The 22,094-nt window shown below is 43.9% G+C and overlaps 1 protein-coding gene across 11 annotated transcripts in view; it reads left to right on the top strand.

The window, feature by feature from the left end:
* casz1 (castor zinc finger 1) overlaps window positions 1–21,238 on the top strand; it is a 171,346-nt gene extending 150,108 nt beyond the window's left edge. For 10 of the 11 annotated variants that reach the window (XM_082518225.1, XM_082518224.1, XM_082518227.1 and 7 more), the window contains 14 exons: window positions 433–597; window positions 2,202–2,374; window positions 2,731–3,599; window positions 6,786–6,918; window positions 7,350–7,413; window positions 8,428–8,591; window positions 8,949–9,071; window positions 9,160–9,480; window positions 9,585–9,783; window positions 10,594–10,765; window positions 12,353–12,501; window positions 13,805–14,042; window positions 14,828–15,199; window positions 15,989–21,238. In XM_082518225.1, coding sequence (XP_082374351.1) covers window positions 433–597; window positions 2,202–2,374; window positions 2,731–3,599; window positions 6,786–6,918; window positions 7,350–7,413; window positions 8,428–8,591; window positions 8,949–9,071; window positions 9,160–9,480; window positions 9,585–9,783; window positions 10,594–10,765; window positions 12,353–12,501; window positions 13,805–14,042; window positions 14,828–15,199; window positions 15,989–17,274 — 4,428 coding nt within the window. In that variant the 3' untranslated portion in view covers window positions 17,275–21,238. The remainder of the gene's footprint in view (window positions 1–432; window positions 598–2,201; window positions 2,375–2,730; window positions 3,600–6,785; window positions 6,919–7,349; window positions 7,414–8,427; window positions 8,592–8,948; window positions 9,072–9,159; window positions 9,481–9,584; window positions 9,784–10,593; window positions 10,766–12,352; window positions 12,502–13,804; window positions 14,043–14,827; window positions 15,200–15,988) is intronic. The other variant, XM_082518219.1, reaches the window with a different exon arrangement.
* The last annotated feature ends 856 nt before the right edge of the window (window positions 21,239–22,094 follow it).

A 22,094-nucleotide genomic window follows, 5' to 3' on the forward strand; every position in this document is an offset into this window, starting at 1 on the left:
TCCAGACACAAAAACATCAGAACTGTTATCTTGCATGTCAATTGATTCGTCTTAATTTCTAAAAAAAAAAAAAAAGTGTTGGAAGGAAGGAAAAAAAAAAACAGAAACAAAGAGTGTATGTGGAACATACTTTATGTTCCATGTGGAAGCATCTGCATTCAGAGAGTCCCGGGGCCTTTAAGCGCTGCATTTGGCTAGAGCGCAACTTTGAGATATGCAAAGTAAATTAATAACCACAGAATGCATCATGTTTAAAGACGTCCTGTCCCTCTATATTGCCGTGCGCACATCCCTCCCCAACTGCCAATTGGCTCCTGCATGTTGCAGCTGCTGCTTCTACAGAGATAAAGTGACTTGTTGCTGATTCTGTGACTGGTTTAAATAAACACCAACCTGTTGCCGTACACCCCCACCCCCCTCCCCTTTTTGCAGAGGTTTACCAGTAAGCAGGATGTAATCAGGCACTACAACATGCACAAGAAGAGGGACAACTCCTTGCAGCATGGCTTCATGCGCTTCAGCCCTCTGGACGACTGCAGCGTCTACTACCATGGCTGCCACCTCAATGGAAAAAGCACCCATTACCACTGCATGCAGGTACACTACACAGACTCGCGTCTCCTCTTCCACCTACACACATACCCACAAAATGAACCCACGAAAGCACATGCACAAACACGGAAACAAATATGCAATTATGGTTCCACATGTTTAAGCATTACATATGGAGCAAAACAACCACTGCTCACTCTGTTAAAGAGCACCAAATATAGATAAATGCAGGTAAATTTACAATTCGTAATTCAAATTATATTGCAGAGACACCACATGCTGTCCATAAAAGAGTGTAAAAGGCACCGTTTAAAAGCACTGGTTTTGTCCAGTGCCTTTAAACAGCCTTTTAGGAGCAGTGACATCATTTTGTTTAAAACAGGTTAAGTCAGGCAAAAATGAGCAACTCTGTATAAATTACGGCCAACTTTGGAAAATCAGGCCACTTGAAATAAGCATGACTTCAGGGTGTTTCAGAGTCACTCGGCTTACCTACATATTTGTGAAGTGGAAACTCACTTTTTCCATTTATACCAGAGTGTCTTCGTAGAGCAGTTTGCAAAACGTGTCCTCGGCTAAATAAAAGAAAACCAAAAAAAAAAGGGTGAATATGAGTGAGGCTGCTTGTGCTTTCCCCATCTTTTTACTCTCTCACTCCTTAATTGGCATGGCTAAAATTCAGTTAGGTGTTTATATAAACTATACATTTTTCATCTTTTAGTACCAAGCAGCCAGTTGAAGATTATTCCCCCTCTGGATTTGTTTAATTTTTTTCTACATCTGCTTATTTTCAATGTCATTGTGCCGAGAGCTTCTCACCAGCAGGGCAGCGGTGCAGCGCAGGATGGCTTGAGATATATTCTTTTTTAAACCCCTGTAACAGCGTAATTGTTATTAGGACATTTCAGCCCTTGTTTTAACAGTCCCTGAGAACCTGCAGATGTTGGCATCGGCTCTCTTGATTTAAGGGGGAAAAGAACCGAGAGGAATTTTTTTCATTGTTTGACTCAATATGGAGAAGTTGCCCGGTTTGCGCGGGTGAAAAGTGCCACAGATGATATACAATTGCTGCTTTTAATTCAAACATTACCTGTTTTTTCCCCCCCTTTGTTGGCTCTGAGGGCTCATGTGTACCAGAGCATTTTAAACTAAAGACTTAAGACAGTCATCTTACTCCCGTCTACCCCCTCCACTACTGAAATCTGTTCTCAGAGTTACAGTAAGTTTGTGGCGACTCACCGTTACTCTCCAAATATGAATTTCATTTTCTAAAAGGCTGCTTTGCCAGGAAGGTACTGTACTTTCAGCAGCCTTCTGCGGCCACTGTCTCTTTCAGTCACCTCCTTTTTTTTTTTACTTTCCAATTGTCACGATAGCAAGATTGTTTCCAATTCACAGGTTTGAGATGAAACTTGTAATGCTCTGGTGTTGCCACAAATTAAATCTTGAATGTGAGAAAACATCCTTCTTCTACCCATTTCTAGGCCACTAGCATTTTCTTAACCACAATGAGATCCCTCCTCTACATCTAGTACAGTATATCTGATCTTTTATAGCATTTTACAAACCATTCTTGCAAACTGAAACTCATGCATGCTTTGGGCCCAGATCTTGTTTTCGATTACCATGCTCTGACTCTGCTTTTGCAGGTGGGCTGCAGCAAGGTGTACACCAGCACCTCCGATGTCATGACCCATGAAAACTTCCATAAAAAGAACGCCCAGCTGATCAACGATGGCTTCCAGAGGTTTCGCGCGACTGAGGACTGTGGCACGGTCGGATGTCAGTTCTACGGGCAGAAGACGACACACTTCCACTGCAGGTGGATTGACCTAATGTGGTTTCTCCTCGAGATTTTTTTTTTACTGTATTAAAACCGACTTTTGGCAAATATTGTTTAAAACAAAAAAAGATTCATAAATTAAAACGGATCAACTTAAATTTTATAGCATTGTGACTTGCATGTGACAAAAATCATTAGAGCACTTTGAATAAAAAAAAAAAAAATTTTATTATTTCATCATCACCTCCCAAGAATTTAAACCTCCACCAGGTTGGAGATGGTGATGTGTCACTGAACCGCACCACTTATTATTCCACTTCACTGTAAAGTATTTCAATCATGTGGATCCCCTCCATGAATCCACACCTGATCACATTATCCCGTTTGCTTTTCAGGCGCCCGGGCTGCACCTTCACCTTCAAGAACAAGTGTGACATTGAGAAGCACAAGAGCTACCACATCAAGGACGATGCTTATGCCAAAGATGGCTTCAAGAAGTTCTATAAGTATGAGGAATGCAAGTACGAGGGCTGTGTCTACAGCAAAGCCACCAACCACTTCCATTGTATCCGCTCCGGCTGCGGCTTCACCTTTACCTCCACCAGCCAGATGACCTCCCACAAGCGCAAGCACGAACGTAGACACATTCGCTCTTCTGGTGTCATGGGCCTCTCTTCCACCTTCCTGGCACCAAAGGATGAGCCCGAGGAATCCAGCAACGACGACCTAATGGACTTCTCGGCCATTAGCAGCAAGAACTCCAGCCTGAGTGCCTCACCCACGACCCAGCAGTCCACTACTGTACCACACCTCTTGAGCACGCCCATCACTGCTGTCTCCTCCTCATCCACATCGGGCCACGCCCTCAAGCCGACCCCCTCGCTGCCCAGTGCGGGCCAGCGTATGTCCACCCTGCTGTCTCAGACCTTGCCCAGCAACATACCGGTGGCCCTTGCTCTTTCCAACAGCACCTTGGCCACCTCCAACCCGTTCTTCCCCCTTATGTCCAGGCTGCCTCTCCAGCCACCTCCTCAAGCTGCTGGCCTGATATCCGCTGTGTCTTCAGGGGCCCACTCCATGCCCACCGACTCACTCACCCAGGGCTGCTCCACAGTCGGGGCGGATGGAGCCATGCCATCTACCCCAACCTCCTTTGCCACCTCCTCCATTATGGAGAAGATCTCTGCAAGCAAGGGTCTGATTTCACCCATGATGGCCAGACTGGCGGCTGCTGCACTCAAGCCATCCGGCAGCCCAGACACAGGTCAGTGAGTGAACAGCCAAGTTTATCTCATATATTAATGATGGATAACATAATGTGAATATAAAAAATTCAAAAGAAAACTTTAGAGCTACATCCAAATCCACATGTTTATGATAAGCTGCATGCTTTTTCGCTCTTTGTGGACAGAGCAAAGAGAGAGCACTCAGAGGTCATCTCTCTAACTAGCCTAGAGCGGTGAGAAGGGCAGAAAACCCTCTGCTTTCAAGCTTAAAGGGACATTCCGGAGGCATGGTCCTCTGCTCTCAGCTTGTTATTGTGTTGATCGTTTGTTAGATACCCACAATCCATTTGGAGATAAATGCGCTGACAGGGGAGAGTAGAGCCTGTAAAAGTCTCTTATGATGTTCAGAGTGGGGGCTCCTGGGGGTTGTGTTGAACATGTTTCCTCATCATTGGTCTCTTATCTCTGTCTGCGCCCGTTCCAAGCAAATGGAGGTGGAATGAAATTAAGTTCAGAAATTGCGAGAACAAAAAAAAATAATTTTTTTTTCGTATCCTCTATGAAAACTGATAAAAAGAAAAAACAGAAATCACTCAGGCAGAAATGACTCAATGCAGCAGAGCTAAGAAACAGGCTTTTCTTTTTTCTTTTTTTTTCACCGATGCAAGAACTCAGTCACAGATGCAGTCATCGGCAACGACGCACACTTTTTGAATTTCTGGAAACCTTCTGTTTCCACAAAAACATGTCACCCATACATTTCAGAGGTAATTGGCTTGTCCATGTTTATCACATTGCTCTAAACAAAGCCTCTGAATGAAAATGAAGTTAAAGTCTTCAATTGATAATGCACTGCAAGCGCATGGTCTCGCATTCAGTTGCAGTGCATCCTCCTGCGCTCAGCCTGAGCAGGTGGGGTACGGATTGTAAATGGGACTGCTCCGGATGTTGGGACTGGGAAGGATTACAATTCCTGGTGGTACTCCTGGAGCAGGACAGGCCCTGGGAGAGAGCTGGGGCAGCTGCTCCGAGGAGCCGAGCTGAGCCCGGGCTGTCAGACTGAGCTCCACCTCTGGGCTTCCAGCAGGTAGTCTGGGCCTCCACAGATGGTGCCATCACCACCCCTCTCGATGGCTCACTTAGTTACAGCGTAGATCTCTTTACTGAAAAACAAGTTATTTTAAATAAGCTCTCCTATTTTAATCGCGCACATTTTCATAAAAGTTTTAGCGCAGACACAGGATGGGGGGTTTGCTGTGTGGTTTTGTTTCTCATATTTGCTTCATAAAATGTGTGAACAGGACATTTGGGGCTAAAATGAGGAGGAAGTGGTTTGTGCTTCTCTGTCAAAAAGGTGTGAGAAAAGTCACTGTGTTTGTGGCTATTTTTCTCAGTGTTTATTTTTTCTTCGGGTTGTGAAACTTCGCCTCTTTTGCGGTGAATTGTGCATTTTTCCTGTTTCTGCCTTCAGTATTTTCTCAGCTTTTCTTTTCTTTTTTCATTTTTTTTTCATTAATGTTCCGCTCTAATTTACCCCTAAGTGTTTTTCCCAGAGATTCAAGCATCTGAAGGGTTTACTAATTAGACACACAGTACAAATGATCTTTCACAAGCTCTGTATCTTATCCGGAGTAATTACATGGTGGTACATTATTCCTGGATAATTTCCAGAAAGAAGCTGCTTTGAGTCAAACTCATTTGTTCTCTCTCTGCTCGCAAAGTGCATGCAAAAAAATAAATAAATTTAAAACAATCACGATGTGCTTTGCAGTGAGATTGTTTTGTACTGTGATCTACCTTGAGCAGTCAGCTTATCTTCTGATTGTATTAAAAATATACTTTACTCAGCGTGGCGATCATGTGTGGATCATGCAGTGAGTGGCTGCTCTTGATATAATGTGCTCTCATTTTGTCTGAGAGATGATTTAATTGTCAATGACAAGGCAGGATTTGTCTGGCTAGTTAATTTTGGGTATACTCTTATCAAGTTGGGGGGGGGGGGGCAGGGAAGGAAAGCTGGACAGAGACTTGGTAAGCATTCAGTGACCTCAAACCAGCCGCAAAATTGTTTGACTACTGTTTTCCTTTAGCCCCACCCATGCCCCACCCCCAGCCCCTCCAACCTCAGCCATTGTCAAACTGAACTGACACTGACACTTCCCCATCTCCCAGCTTTCAGCTGACAAGGCCCAAGACTGGCTTTTCCACTTGTATTCTGCCTGATATGTCTCTGGGTCATCTTGTAGCGGAGGGAGGTGGTGGTGTGGGCGGGGAGGGAACTCTGGTTGGTTTCCCCTCTTACGTTGGCTGGTCTTGTTTTCTCTGTAGCAAGTAAAAGGAGAGGATCCCCATCAGGCTCAGGGCCAAGGGCACACACTTGGTTGCCCATGACCTTGCCTGTCACAATCCCTCAACACCAGCCCTAATTTTTAAACAACAGATTTCTCACCAAACCAGTCGTGGCTGCTGGTGCACTCCAGTTTTAGTGTCTCAGAGGCTACGCTGGGGCTCCTACCCCCTCCCACTCACATATATATTTTAAAATAAACGCCCACTTATTGTCAACCAAAAGCTCTGCTTTCCCTGTATAGCCCCGGGATAAATTAATATTTCAATCCCGCGGGATTGGGAAAGGGGGGGCCAGAATTCACCTTCCTGTCAGCGTTTTTACCTCAGGTCATCCCCTGGTGTTTATTTATTTCAATTCAGCGCTCCTGTCCTCACTCACAGCATTCACTGAATACCTATTTGGAGGCGAATGTGATCGAGGGGTCACGCTATTTGAACCAATCTGATTGGCTGTCAGCTCCAATCTGACCGACATAGCACCCGTGTTCCTTGTGGGTACGCTCAGTGGCACTGGCTGCCGCCCGTTGTCAGGCCAACAAGGAGCCTGGGAAGGTGGGAAGGGAGGGGGTGGCCAATCTGAGACTGCCACTTTCCCTCAGCATTAGCATCTCACTTAATGACCAGTTAAGAGGCAGCCTGGCAAATGAGTTGTGACAAGTGCTGCAGAAAAAGGAGTCTTTTTCCCCCATATCCCGCCTCTCAATCACCATTTAAAAGGCTTGACGGCCTGACATAATTTCGCAATAATTATCACTCGGAGTATTCTTTTCGGGCCAGGACAGGAGTCAGATTGGATCTTGTCATAGAGTAATAATGCTGACCAACAATAACTTTGTTGTCTCTTCTCTCATCTGCATCTCTGACTTGATCCTCAGGGAATGGGCAGCCGGCATCAGCCAGCCAGTTCAATCTGGTTCAAGTGAAGCAGGAGCCAGTGGACGCCAACTCCGGGGCTTCCCAAGACTCCACACAGGAGCACAGCCTGGACCTGAGCAAGAAAGACCAGAGGTACAGATGGTAAACTGATGGTTAATTCAAAGTGAAGGATGGTTAATTAGTGTTTCTTTAACCAATTCAGCCTTATTATTGGCAAAATAACCCCCACAAAAAAGAACATCCAGCTTCTCTGAATGATAGATGATGTCTACTAGTTTGGCAGCTCTGGTTATATACAAAATATTTAATTTATATAAATGTGCATACAATTAGAAAATCCTCCACGTATTTCTCCATTTATTTATTTTGCGTGTGAGTGAGAGAGAGGGATGTTTACATAAACCTTCAACTCCAATCTTCCCTCCAACCCACACCAGATCTTATTTCTTAAGAAGACAGCATTTTTCTTCTTCATTATACAGGCACACCTTGTGTGATAAATAGTAATATTTACTGTTCTCATGCAAATCTTGACTAAACATTGTTCATTTTCCTTGTTCCAGTAATGAATCAAACGGACACCCTGTACCAGGGAATACATCTCTTTTATCCTCGCTTATGAATAAGGTAAGATCCATCCATCAAACGCCTTTCATCCCAAGACAAATTAGCGGGACACGAAGGGGCCTGTTTGTTTTTTAATGTTTCACGGCTAATAAGATGAGTTTGTATCATTTAAATTTTCCAGCCATTTTTCATAGAGTGTAATTTTCGCTGCACCTCTCACAAATTAATACAATGAAGCAGTAGCTGGGTGCCATGCCAGATATATAGAGATGTTTGTTTTTTGATGAGCTGTTTTGAACTCGCCGTCCAATTTTTCCTCCTCCTTTATACGTTTTCTTCCCCCTGCCTCACTCTACATTTATTCATAGGGTTTATAAATTATTTGATTAAAAAGTCAGCGCAGGGAGAAAAAAAAGAAAAGCAGGAAGGCGCTGCCCTCATTTTTTAACAAGTCTAAATGTTAGCGTATGGAAATTTAAATCTGTATGGTTTTTTTGTGAAGATTAAAATGGACATTGTCTTAGTCATATATCTTATCTGACTCGTACAAATATGCCAGGTGGTTTCCATCATGTTGATGATGTCATGGCAGATCAGCCACCATTTATTTACTCTCTCCAACTGATCATGACTTCCTCCACTCCTTACCCCCCTGCAAGCTTCGCCGCCTCCGTGCACCTAAGTGCACGTCGTGGTTTTAACCTCTCTCGAGGACACCTTACCTTCACATTTGCAGTCGTTGCGCCCAAACGGCGGAGACGAGCTGCTGTCTAGCAACTCAGCTGTTGTCGTGTCAGCTTTTTGTTGGTTTGCTGCAAGCCACCACATTACATAAAAGGGTTAACAGTAGCTCCCAGAGGATGCTTGGCAAACACGCTTGGCCTGCACTCAAGCAAAAGCCCGGATGTTTGTAAATCTGGCTGCCCTTTTTAGCTTCGTCAAACCATGCATGCGTGTGTGTGTATGTGTGTGTGTAAGAGAGAGAAAGAGAATTCATTCTCATACTCTCACTAACATACGAAAGTGCCCAGCTAACCCAGCGCCTGGTGGTTTTTGTGCTGGTTTTTTTTGTAGATGTCACAGGTGAACCCTGCCCTCTTCAATGCAATGAACCTGAAGACAGAGCTAGAGGCAGGTGAGGGTGGTGACACCTCGGAGGCAGGACAGTATCTCAGCAAAGTGTTGAAGAGGCCCCTGGCAGAAAAAGCCAACGAGATCTGGAGGACGTACCTCCGCAGGTATAAAAAACAACAACAACAACAACACACATACACAGGAAGCGCGTAGAGACACTGGATTCATTATGAGAGTGAGAAAACAGTCAGAGTGTTAAAAAGTAGCGCACGTCCTTGGAAGGTCTTTCCTGTAAATACTATTCCTCACATACTGTATCAGTGGAAACCCCCCCTCCAAAAAAAAAAAAAAAAAATAGAGAACACGTTCTTGCAGGAATTGGAAATGACAGTGCGCTGGTTACAGTATGACGGACCGCAGACATTTACCGTCAGGTGAAGAGTTGAGCCAGGTGTCCTCATAGGTTGCGTTTTCCTTAAGCAGCAGTAAATTTACAGTCTTTCTTATCTGTCTCTGTTAAGGTTTGACACGGATGACTTCTGTGAAGCTCAGTGCGACTTCCTTCACAAAGTTCACTTTCACTGCTTGGTAGAGGACTGTGGTGCCCTCTTCAGCACTGTGGATGGGGCTATAAAACATGCTAAGTGAGTGTCACGCTACCCTCGCTCTCTGCATTTTAGTTTTTGGCTTTTATCGATCGGTATAAAAAAGAGCTTCCATCTTGTTTTTCAGCTTCCACCTCCGAGCCACCTTGAAAGTGAAGTCGGAGCCTTCGTTCGGTGAGGGCAAGGACTCCGGTGAGGGCGCCCAGCTGCAGCCCGTTGCCCCCGTCTCTATGGCCAACAACCCCTCCATGGATGTTGCACACCTCTCCTCCTCTGGCAGATACAGCTCTCCTCCCCCCTCCCTGCTGGCCTGGAAGCCGCTGACGGGCAGCATCCCTCAGATGCCAGCATCAATGCCCAACCTGCCATCCAGTTCCCCTCTAGCCACCACCTCTCTGGAGAATGCTAAGCCACAAGTCAAACCTGGTTTCCTGCAGTTCCAAGAAAAGTATGTGGAAACCTCTGGGTTTCGTACACAGCGCCCTGCTTTTCTTCTTACTTTCCACAAGTTGATTAAACGATATCTTCTCTGTTTTTTTCCTCCCCATGCAGTGATCCATGTTTGGCTACTGACTGTAAATACTCCAATAAGTTCCACTTCCACTGCTTGTTTGGAAATTGCAAGTATGTGTGCAAGACCTCTGGAAAGGCAGAATCCCATTGCTTGGACCACATCAACCCGAACAACAACCTGGTCAACGTCCGCGACCAGTTTTCCTACTACTCTCTTCAGTGTCTCTGTCCCAACCAGGTGAGTGTGGCTTGATAACTCAGCCAGGAGCTGAATCACCTACTGTCATCTCCCCGAGGTTTCTAAGCATGAAGTATGCTATCTATTAGACCAGTATTTGAGGTTATTTGACTCAAGGCTTTCACAACCACTGCTCGCCGTCTTCCATCTCTGCTGAGAAAGACAGTCGACTCACCCCAGTAATGCCTGTTTATATGTCAATGATGTCATTTTGACTGCCGCATTCTCCTCTCAGAAAAGGCCAATTTAGCTGATATTACCCAATAAATCATTGTCACTTGCACAGTAAACAAGGCTGTCTGGAATAGGGCAAAAATCAGGGGAATGCTTCGCAAATGAAACCTAAATGGCAGCCCCTGCCTGCTCTCATGAGCCCGTATTTGGAAAACCGTTTAAATGAATTCATTAATGTGTTGAAAATCACCCCTCTCACAAAAAGCCCCCCCTCCCTTCTCCCCCCCCCCCCCCCTTTAGTCTGCATCTCCTGAACTGAGAAGATCTTATTTGGCCCGGTCCTTTGGGATCTGGGCCTTGCAAACAGATGGTGGTGTACAGACATGTTAGAGCGGAGGGGTGTTTGTGGGATGCCTGGAAATGCAAAGTAATTGTACCAAACAACCGGAGAGGAAAAGACTGCGAGGTGTTGATTATGTTTTTTTTCTTCTTCTTTTTTGGGAAGGAACTGTGTGTAGTCTTCGCTTAAACTTTGCACACAAAGAAGGATCGAATAAAAATTAATCAGCTCCTCTGGCTTTCAAACATTCACGACATTTGAGTCATGAAATTGGAAATTATGTGTCTCCACTGCAGCACTGCGAGTTCAGAATGAGGGGCCACTATCACTGTCTGCGGCCTGGCTGCTTCTTCGTCACTAACATCACCACCAAGCTGCCGTGGCACATCAAGAAGCATGAGAAGGCAGAGCGTCGCGCCGCTAATGGCTTCAAATATTTCACCAAGAGGGAGGAGTGCGGGAGGCTGGGTAAGGAAAAAACACTGGAAAAGAAAAAACTTCTGATCCTGTAAAAGTTTTGTGTCCCGCTGTCTCTGTCTTTGCCTCGCATCAAGCTGTGTCAACTTGAGCGGCTTTTAAAAAATACTTTGCCAGGAGAGATCTGAGGATTAAAGGTGTTACGTTGAGAAAGATGTAGCCTAATTTGTGTTGTCTGTTGCAAGAGGATATTCCCCGTGTTTACAAAGGGAAAGAGACCAGTGTTGGCAAACACAGTGTCATGCATTGCGAGAGGTTTAAGAAGCATGAAACAAGTCTGCCTCGTAGGTTTTTGTTGGCGCAGTTTGCATATTCACAATGGCACCTCGAGTCCCAGATGTAGCCTTGCCCGTGCTATATGAGCAATAATGTCAAAGAGGGCAATCACATCCAGGTTGTTTTCTTCTTTCTTTTGCCCCTGTCAGAAATGAGCAATTAGGTTTGTGTTTGTTAATTATCTGGCTTGTCTGGTTTAGCCTGTTTGTGTTGTGAAGCTGCGCCTCACAGCCACCGCTGCCATCACACAGAAATGAATTAAAAGTGATCTGTTTTTTTCAGGCGGTTACACAAGCTTTTCAGAGCGCAGAAACAAAGCAAACAAAACCAGGCCCTAAACAGCTGTTTTTTGTCCCCAGCCTGATCTGCCAAGTGTATTGTTTGGGCTGGAGGGGAAAAAAAACAGAAAGGATTACCACTGCTAGCTCTCCAGTTATAAAGAATTGATGGGTTGCCAGTATCCATGGCAGCAACATTAAACTGAGCACCGCTGCTGATGTTACCTGGTTTCTGTCTCACAAAAGGCCCTCCCGTGTCACGGGGGGTTACTGTTATTTGCTCAACTTTGCGTGTTTAAAGCGTTGTGTGTGCAAAAGCTATTTGATGACACAGACATGTTTTTTTTTCTCTTAAAGTGGGTGCCATGGTTACTGACATGCTAGCACCTGCCCAGCATGTTACTCTTTCAATTATTTCTGCCTGCTTTTATATAATGGTATTTGATTAACAGGCACAAAACGGCACATTCATTTAATTTGAAATCATAAAGCAATTAGAGCTAGACCGGTTAAAACACTGGAAAAGAGCAGAAGAATATAGAACAGACGACACCACAGCGGAGAACAAAAGGGGGAAAAATGACAATGGAGATACTTTGAAAAATGAATTTAATATGGGAATAATTGTATATTTACTTTGGTTTGCAGGGGTGTGTGCATTATTGGCCCACAGAAAATGAGAATTTATTTATGTAAATTCCTAATTGAATAAAGCATGTCAGTGTAATAAAAGAGCTCCACAGGTTTAGTGCACAGAAGCCTTGACTTGCTCAGTATGACACCCGAGTGATCTAATATTCCTCCTACATGTACACTCCGAAACACTTTGAAACCCGATCCCTCTTTTGTCACAGCTATATCATGAAATTAAAAAAACCCTAAAAATATTTCACTTGGTGTTTGATGTATCGCGACGCCGTCACACTTATAATATTGCGTGTGGCGCGGGGAGCCTTTTTTTGGACGCCGCACTGGGAGCCAAAGATAAATTAAGCTCTTACTTTATTCTTTTTTTATCCTGCAGGTTGTAAGTATAACCAAGTCAACAGCCACTTCCACTGCATCCGCGAGGGTTGCCAGTTCTCCTTCCTCCTCAAACACCAGATGACCTCACACGCACGCAAGCACATGAGGCGGATGCTGGGGAAGAACTTTGATAGAGTCCCATCCCAGGTACAAGCACGCCAACGGCGACATGTGATACATTTTGAAAAGCGGTGTCATAAAAATACAGGCTAAACATCTCAACGGTCTGAAACCTGTGTTGAATAGTTTACTCAAACATATTTTAACAAAGCACACACCCTTTTCCTGGGAGATTAAATAGTGAATAGACGTTCCCTTAACTACTCTACTACAACTATACTATATATTGTTGTTTTTGCTCATTTACACTGTAAAAAAGAGGAAGGGCTAGATATTGTTCAGCATTTGGGAAACTCATTTCTATTTTTTTTTAATAACACTGCATATCAGCTCACCGCGCTTACCTAAACACAGCATTGCACTACCAACTGGGCATATTATTATATCGGTCTTTCTTTTTTCACTAAACATTCAGAGATATACGGCACAAATCTTTTTTTCCTCCCATATTCACTTTGTTGTTCTGCTGATCTGCAGTTCTGCTTTTATTATTCTGCTAATTTCCCTCATGGGATTGATAAAGCATTTGTCTGTCTGTGTGTCTGTGTTTTTCATCTAAATTTTATGTTCTCAGAAACACACCATTGTTTGTGGTTTTTGCTGAAAGAAGATGAAAAAAAAGCTCCCGATCCATTAAGGACTGCTCTTAAAATCTCCCAATATCATAAAATGAAGAGAAAAATAGGGATAATAATAGTTAAAGAAGGTTTAAACAAATGTTAAGCAGCGGAAGTCCTTTCTCGTTTCGATTTTGTCTGTCTTTCGTTCTTTTTAAGGTCGCGAATAACAACAGCTGTTAGCGTACTGGTGGTTACGCCGTCTTTGTAACTTGTGTACCTGGTTTGGTCGGTTTTGTCGGGGTTTTTTCGTTGTATATCTATTTCTTTTTTAACATTCAGTTTCCTTTTTTCTGAGTCATATTCAAGGAAAGACTAACAAAGACGTGATGTTCTGTAAAAAAGAGAGTACCGCTCATATCCTGTCATACCAGTCAATAACAAATCACTCATGGCATTCTTTTGATGAAGTTTCTTTTACACGCAGTTTCCTCAGTTAACCTCTGCAGTAGGTGCGGGATGGAGCCTTTGTGGATATAAATGTGGATTTTCTAGTTCTGTTTAGGCTGTTTTTTTTGTTTTGTCCTTCATATAATGACAAAAGTATGAAGTTCGTTCTTTCAAAAAATACTTCTGACGTCTTGAAATGCTTGGTTGGATGCCAAGCGCCAACACCTGCGCTCATGACTCTTTATAACCCAAGATGTTTGTTTCGTAAGTCTTTGTGTGATAATTTTTTTAAGCTTTTTATTTTATTTTGTTTTGTTCTCTAGATGATGTCACTCGGCCGCAGGGCGGATGAGATGCAGCAGCAGGCATCGGGTATGGTGCACGGGTCCATAACGATCCAGCCTGGCATCAGCTCCAACTTCTCCAACATCACGGATGAGAATGATGACTACATGGACTACATGGGTGCAGGAGGCAGCCCCTTGGGTCTCTCCTCCGAATCCTCCAACCAGGACCGAAGCTGCACCAGCACACCTGTGGGCAACGACAGCTCTCCGGCAGGTAAGCCCACGTGACTCAGACTCTGACATGTCAGCATGTACGGCCTTTAGCACAGTTTAGTCCACAGGTGTTGTCCACAAAGGTTTTCTACTCGTTGAACATCTCAGCCCACACGTCACCCAGAAAGCCAGCAACTCGTCATCTCATGCATCCTCCAATCACAACTCTGACTTGCAATCAATAGACACATTAGTTTTAATATATGTGGTTGATGACTATGCTATATTCTTATGTTGGGAGCTGCGGACGAGACAGTTTCCAGTTTGCCCGGTCATCCTCATAAAACCTCCATTTTGTACATCAGTGGTTTGAGATATTGCACTGTATGTAGCTTATTACATTTTCCTCTGGCCAGAGATCATCCCTGTGGCTTTATGTCTACTTTAGCACTTTTAGTGGTTGGAGTTTTGGGAGAAAGGAAATGAGAAACAGCCTCTTTTTCCTCAAACTTATTGAATAAACGGGTTCTCCTCTATATTTTTTCCTAAATCTTAGCCTGTCTCTGATTTTCACATTTCTCCATGTGTTGCCAGAAATATCCACTACTCTCATCGTTGTTGTTTTGGCTGGGTTACTTTGTCTTGAATGGGCCTCATTTTGTATCATTCTCTTATCTTTTATCTTTCCCTTTTTGCCTCCCATCCCTCTGTGTGTGCGTGTGTGTGTGTGTGTGTGTGTGTGTGTGTGCGCGCGATTTGGACCCCGTGTTTGTCTTTGTTCCCGTCTGTGTGTGTTTTCTCCCTCTTGCCTGTCCTTCACCCTCTCTGGTCAACCTGTCTCTCCAGGACAAGGCTGCCCCACCACCACTTCTGCTCCTACCACCCCTGCTGACACTAGCGCTACCCAGAATGCACCTCCTTCCTTCTCTCCTCCTCCTCCACCACGACCACCGCCACCTCCTCTTCCTCCTCCTCCTTCCGCTCTTCAGCCTGGCCTGCAGTCCCAGGCCCCATCCCTCTCTCCTGCTCTCCTCCGACCCCCTCTCCCCTCACTCCCATACCTCCTCTCTCCATCCTGTCTGTCATACTCTCTGCTCAGCGCCTCTCTGGGAGCCACTCGGAGTGTTGTCATGCCAACCAACACACCAGCTTTCAGCCCCATCATTGCCACTCCGTCTCCGGTTAAAAATGACGTCCCTATAGTGCAGGATGCTGCAGGTACTTATCCCCGGCGCAAACCAACACTGCAGCTGTCATTCTCAATTACTGAGTCCTGTGCAGCATTTAACTGTGTGATCCAGCCTTTCTCACTCTGCACTGTTGTTATGAAAAGACTGAAAAAAAAGAAAGCATGCAAAAAAGAGAACATTTGTGTTGAAATGCTGAAACTTGCATGCTTACTGTGTGGGTACAGTAAATTGAAAAAAAAAGTCTGCAATCACTTGACTTGCACCTTTGTGCGTAATTTCCCTTTTAGTATCACTAGGATTTAGCGAGAGACAGCAGTAAATTTGGCACCTGTTCTGTGAACCCTGGGCTCTGTTTAGCTTCCATTAACAAGGCTGCATCAGCAAGCTCTTATTTAATCTTGCCCCAAGTTTTATCGAGGCCCACTGCTTCCTGTCTTGCAGAACAGGGAGCACATCATTAGCAGTGACCCCAGGGTGTTGCAAAAAGGTGGGTGCCCCTCATAAAACAAACATGGAGATAAGAGGGTTGGTTAAAACTCCCAGCTCCGCCTTTCTTTGGAGGCCCGAGACACCCTGTAAAAGTGTCATGTCTTACAGTCAATCTATCATCCCCCCTCCTCCTCCTTCTTTAATCATTCTGGAAATTAGGGATTAAAAAAATAGTGGCTAGCTGTGCTTACTCAGCTGTGAACAACTTCTGGCTGAGCGGGGTCCGACATTAGGGTTTTAACCAGGACAGTCACTTGTTTGTAAGTCTGTGGACTTTATTATTTTTTTCAGGATTATTTTTGTTAATGCCCTTATCTCTTGTTTTTAGGCAACACCATCTCCATTCCCACGGCCGCTGGTGCAAAGAAGCGTTTCTGGATCATCGAGGACATGTCCCCGTTTGGCAAGCGCCGAAAGACCGCATCGTCACGTAAGATGCTGGACGAGGGGATGATGCTGGACGGATTCCGGCGCTACGACCTCTACGAGAACTGCAAGGACTCCAGCTGCCAGTTTTCTCTAAAGGTCACCCACTACCACTGCACTCGTGAGAACTGTGGCTACAAGTTCTGCGGCCGCACCCACATGTACAAGCACGCCCAGCACCACGACCGCGTAGACAACCTGGTCCTGGACGACTTCAAGCGCTTCAAGTCTTCGCTCAGCTGCAACTTTCCTGACTGCCAGTTTTCAGGCAACAGCACCCACTTCCACTGTCTGCGCTGTGGCTTCCGCTGCACCGATAGCACCAAGGTGACGGCCCACCGCAAGCACCACGGCAAGCAAGACGTGATCAGCGCTGCTGGCTTCTGCCAGTTCAGCTCCAGCGTGGACTGCGAGGTTCCTGACTGCAAGTATAAGCTCAAGTGCTCACACTTCCACTGCACCTTCCCCGAGTGTAAGCACACAGTGGTTGGCATGTCCCAGATGGATTCCCACAAGAGAAAGCACGAGAAACAGGAGCGAGGCGAGATTCCGTCTGTGTCGCCGAAGCAGGAAGCGGCGCACCACCTGGGAGGAAATGTGGCGGCAGTCCCTCCATCCTCCATGGGTCTGTCTACTTCCTCACCCGGTGGCCTCCACGGTTTGTCCCACAACATCATCACCAGTACTCCCTCCATGATCTACCAGACAGGCGGCATTGCTTCTGACTATAACCACTCATACCTGCCATCCTCCATCAACTTAGACAGCTCCCTCAACCTGGGCACAGACACCAGCAGCTCGCTGTTTTTCCTGAAGAACGCCGCCGGTCTGGGCCTCAGCGATTCCCTGGACCTCAGCAAGAAGATCCACCACGACGCAGCGCGATCAGCCCACAACCTCTCAACCCAGCTGGGCCTGCCGGCAGCTCAGGACGACACCACGGGAACATCCGGGGAGGCCGAAGATGACATGTCACCAGAGGAGGAGGTGCAGGCGGAGGAAGATGACGATGAAGAAGAGGAGGAGGATGAGGAGGAAGAGGAGGCAGAGGATGATCTCAACACTGACTCAAACGATGATTCAATGGCGGAGCCTGACGGCGAAAAAGACAATGGCCAGAGTTTCGATGCTTCCGTTAACCACACTGATGCTTCCCAACTGGAAAAGCAAGAAGATGCTGACCCATAAAAAACAAAAACAAAAAAAACACACAAAAAACAAACAAACTGAGTTTAAGAACTGCAGAAAAATTCTGTGTACTATGATTAAACGAAAAATGAAAGTGGCCTCATTTATCATGTCGAGAGACTTCGGACGACGACAAAAAACAACGAGAGCGTGGCGAGAATGATGGCCCGAACCGATTTATTATGATGTTTACAAGATGACCAACATTATTAATTCAATTATGCATTAAAGGAAAAAAAAGATTACGAATGGAGACACACAGAGTTAGGGCCCTGTTTCACACATGGGACAGCAATGTAAAGCATTTTACTACACATCAGTCTTTTTGTGTGCGTGCATGTTTGACTTTAATTTATTTTCATTTTTTCACTTTTTTTGTGTGTGGACAAAAAAGAAAAGAAAAACACGTTAGAAAAACAAAAACAAATCTCTCTATATAACTATATATGTAAGTGTGTGTGTGTGTGCGTGCGTGCGCGTGTGTGTGAAAGATAATATACAAAGGAAATTGCTGGCACAGGCGACATGAACTGCAGAGCCGTGGATACATAGAAAAAGGGACATGAATCACTAAGGGAAAAGGATGTGTTTCAAACGTTTGATCTTTTTTCTGTATTATTTTATTATTAATTATTATTATTATTATTATTATTATTATTAGACACTGAGAGAAAGGGGTTACATTTTGCTTGTTCCCATCTCTTTGGTATTGTTTTTTCTCCTTTGTTCTCAATGATACGTGGACTCGACCAGTAGCTGTTCGGTCGGTCTCAGCTGCAGTCAGGCGTCCTTTCAAGCCGCCAACCTCGACAGTTCTCTCTGACATTCTGCTAGAAGTGTTTTCAACTAGCACCGACTCCAAGCTTAACCCTTTGTAATTTTTAGCCCCAATGTGGAGGAATCAAGTTTGTGCGTGGGTAGTGCACTTTTCTATTAGCTGACCATGATGATAAGATATACTTAGATAAGTCATAAGTATATTTAAAAAAAATATTTTTGTTACCATTTGCATCTTTGCATTAAAAAAAATTGTCCTTTTTGTTGTGTTGTTATAGTCAGATGCATATCGATCTGTAAGCCGGAGAGGTCTTGATTAACGCCCGGCAAGTCACGCGGGGGATGTTTGGTTGTTGGAGGGGCGGGTGGGGGCTTCAAGACTGACCAGAGGAAACGATGAGTCGCTCAGATGCAGCAGCAGGAGGGGTTGGGGTAGGGGTGGGGGTGGGATATAGAGGAAGTGTCAGGGAGTGTGTTTTATGTTGAAACTGTACAGACCGAAAATGTCTCACAAAAAAAAGACGAAAAAAAAAACGGCATTTTTGTTTTCCATTCACTATGGCTGTGGTTGAGCTCCTGTTGTAATGGTTTTTATTTAATATTTATGTGACCTTCCAAATGAGAAATTTTTAGAGTGTTATTGCACTTTTTAGGTTCATTTTTACCATCTGGGGAATGAAAAAAAAGGAAAAAAATAATGATATATATCTTTTAACAGGGAATTTGCTTTAAAGATGTTGTTTTAGTTCACTTTTTTTTTCTTTTTTTTTTTGCTTTGATGCACAAATAGATGTTAGTGTGACAAAGAACTGTTGTTCTGTGGTTTATTTAAAGATTGGTTTTTATTTTTTGCTTCTTCTGTGATTGGACAGTACAGCGATTTTAAAAAAAGGAAGAAAAACAACGACAACATAAAAAAAAAAAAAGGAAGGAAACGCGGTGCGTCGGGAAAACGGCGCTCCTGTATGAAACACTAATACGGACTGTGATTTCAATTAATTCTTAAGGAGTTCATAGCAATGCTCACTTACTGTAGTACTAAATTATAAACCTGTCTAAACCACCCTCTGGTTTTTATTGAGCGAACATGTACGACTGAGGAGTGGACACACTGATCATGAATTATCTCCTGAGCTTAGCATTGGATATAAATGATCACAATATAGGGATAAATAATGTGTGTAGATGATATTCCTCCAGATATTGTTTTGAGAAGAAGAAGAAGAAGAAGAAAAAATAAGGTTGTACAGTATTTTCCTCTGTAAAAAATGACTATATATGAACAAAATGCTCTTTGATGAACAGCTTCCTTTAAAAAGAAAACGGTAAAAAAGGAGAAATGAATAATAAAAAGTTAAAAATTCAAATAGCCTCATCATAGTTTGCTTGTGTGCGTGACCTCTCTTAATTAGAAGTTGTTCATATTATAGCGGCGGCGGGATGCCGTTACATGCCGTATATTTTATTTCTTTTCTCTCAAACTAAAAATACACTGATTTGAATTCATTCATGGATGTTTCTCTCTTATTTATTGATTCATTTGATTCATTGTCATTTTTCTGTGCATGATCTCTACCCCCCCCCCCCCCTCACACACACAAACACACCCACCCCCACCCCCCCAATCCCTCTCATTAACTGAAAATCTTGGTTTGTATTTACTTTGCTGTGGGCGCAGACTGAACTGTCTCCCGGGACTCTGTTGCAGAGCAGAGGCATTTACTACGTTTGTTTTGTTTTCTCTTCATTTGCTGAGATAACTGCAGGGGCTGGGAGATGTTGTGTACTTGAATTCAGTTTAGTGTGTGTGCAGGTGTGTGTGTGGGTGTGAAATTTTGTTAAAAAAGAAAAAAAAAGTAAGAAAATAAAGACGCTGTAATTATTATGACGCATGATCGGTAATGATTCAGCCTGAGGTCGTTTTTAGTCACATGTAGGGGGAAAACTGCTGCTGCTGGACAACAGCAGGGCAAAAGCAGCACTCCTTTTTTCCCCTCTGTGTCAGTGATACTACTGAAGTGTGTGTGTGTGTGTGTGTGTGTGTGTGTGTGTGTCCTGCTGAGAGAGACTCATAAGCCGTGGCTGTTCTGTCCCACCTACTCAAACCTGCAGTTCAATCCATAACCTCATTTTCCTGCTTGTTCCTCTATAAACTCAACTTTTTTTTCACCAAAATAAATGAAAACACACAAACACACACATAAAAAGACAAAAAAAACCCATCTGCATTCATGCAGGTAGAGGAATCAACAATATTTGTTGTCGGGGTTGTTCATTCTTCACATTCTGGTGTGAGAACAGGATCAGAGCGAGGACCATTACTGAGATTTAGAGGTCTGCTACTGCTAACAAGATGGCTCTCTGTGTCTTGCTCACTGGTAACAGGGCACATTTATTATTATTACTTTTTTTTTTCTCTCTTTAAGCCATGTGCTGGTGTCTCCTCCCAATATTTCATGTCACCCAGTGGCCAGTGTGCTGACTCTGTCCCCTCGTCTACAGCTGTTCCTGTCCTTACTCCTTCTCTTCCTTGTGATGTTTTTTTTTTTTTAATAAAAAAAGAGAAAAAAAAAGCACGGGTAAAGGCATCACCATCTGTCTGCCAGCTGGTATCCTGTATATAATCTACCAGTGGAAAAAAAAAAGAAAAAAAGAATAAACATGAAAATTATATTACACAAAAACCAGACGGAAACGACCTCCAAATCCTGCATAGGCTGCTGCTGAAACGACAGATCGTTTTACTGTTTTAATTAACAGAGTAAAAAGGATGGTATAAAAAATGTGTGTGTGTGGGGGGGGTAAACAGAGATGTATTTCCACTGCTGGAAAAATGTAATATGAAAGCAGCCTTCTTACTGCAGAGTAGTGGATAAACAGAGCAACAATTTAGACTTTGTAAAATATATTGCACTTTTGGACTAAAAGCCATCTCCCGTTAGCGTTCAATTTGGCTCGATTTATGAGACGTTTTATATGAAAAGTAGACAATGAAGCAATTTTTTAAAAAGTCTCTACTTCAATTTGTTGCCCTCAGCGCTACTATTCATTCTCGTCGTGTTGCTTATTTCCACTTGGATACAGTGCTGTTCATCTTCATTGTTCTATATTTATGTTTTTGCATGTCTTATGCAAACATTGAGCTTTTCACTCAGTGAAATAAAAAAAACCATACTGAATAACTTTAGGCCTGTTTCCGGTGTCAGTGTGTTTTTGAATTTTAAAACATGTGTATGACACATCTTTGAGCAGATTCATACCTTCTGCTTTCACACAAAACAACCTCGAGTTTTATGTTTTATAAGCCTCAACTGTGTGTTTGTGTGTGTGTGTTATTGTGCCAGGCAACACTGACAAGCATTTGGTTGATATGTCAGGAACAGGTTGAGTGAGTGTATGTGTGTGTGTGTGTGAGCAGCGTGGAGAGGCAACAGTTGAGGCTGGGAACATACACGACAGGTGTGCACTGCATATGTGGTCACATGATGCCTATAAGGCAGATTAGGGCCCAAACAGATGAAGCGCTGCTTAATGGCAGCTTTTATTAAGTTCACAAAGCATGGGGGGTGGGAGGGGGGTTGAGCAGAGGAAAAGCAGGTGGCTGGGCCTGTGCACTCGTAAGATGAAGACAGATATTGTACAGTGTAGTCTGAAGAGGGTAGCCACTGTGGAAGGATTTATGGAGATTTGTCTGTCCTGGACTTACTGCCTGCCTGTTCCCCAATCCTGCAGCAATAGACAACGAGGGAGAGCTGGGAGAGAAAAAGACTAGCTAGCAGCTAGCCATGAAACCAAAGTGGGTGAACATGCATAATGAGAATAAAGTATAATAATAATAATGGTCAGCCACTGTAACCACACAGAAGGCTCAGAAAGCAAGAAAAAATGTGCAGCATGTTAAATATCAGTCCCAGGAAATTCACAAACTAAGTTAACATTTGAGAACATCCATGCACTTCAGAGAAATGCCAGCTGATTAGGGCAACTAACAGATAACACAACCTACTGTATATACACATTCCTGCCACTTCATTAGGGACACC

The sequence above is a fragment of the Aulonocara stuartgranti genome (assembly GCF_965226115.1).
Source record: "Aulonocara stuartgranti genome assembly, chromosome: 20".
NCBI classification, from domain to species: Eukaryota; Metazoa; Chordata; class Actinopteri; order Cichliformes; family Cichlidae; genus Aulonocara; species Aulonocara stuartgranti.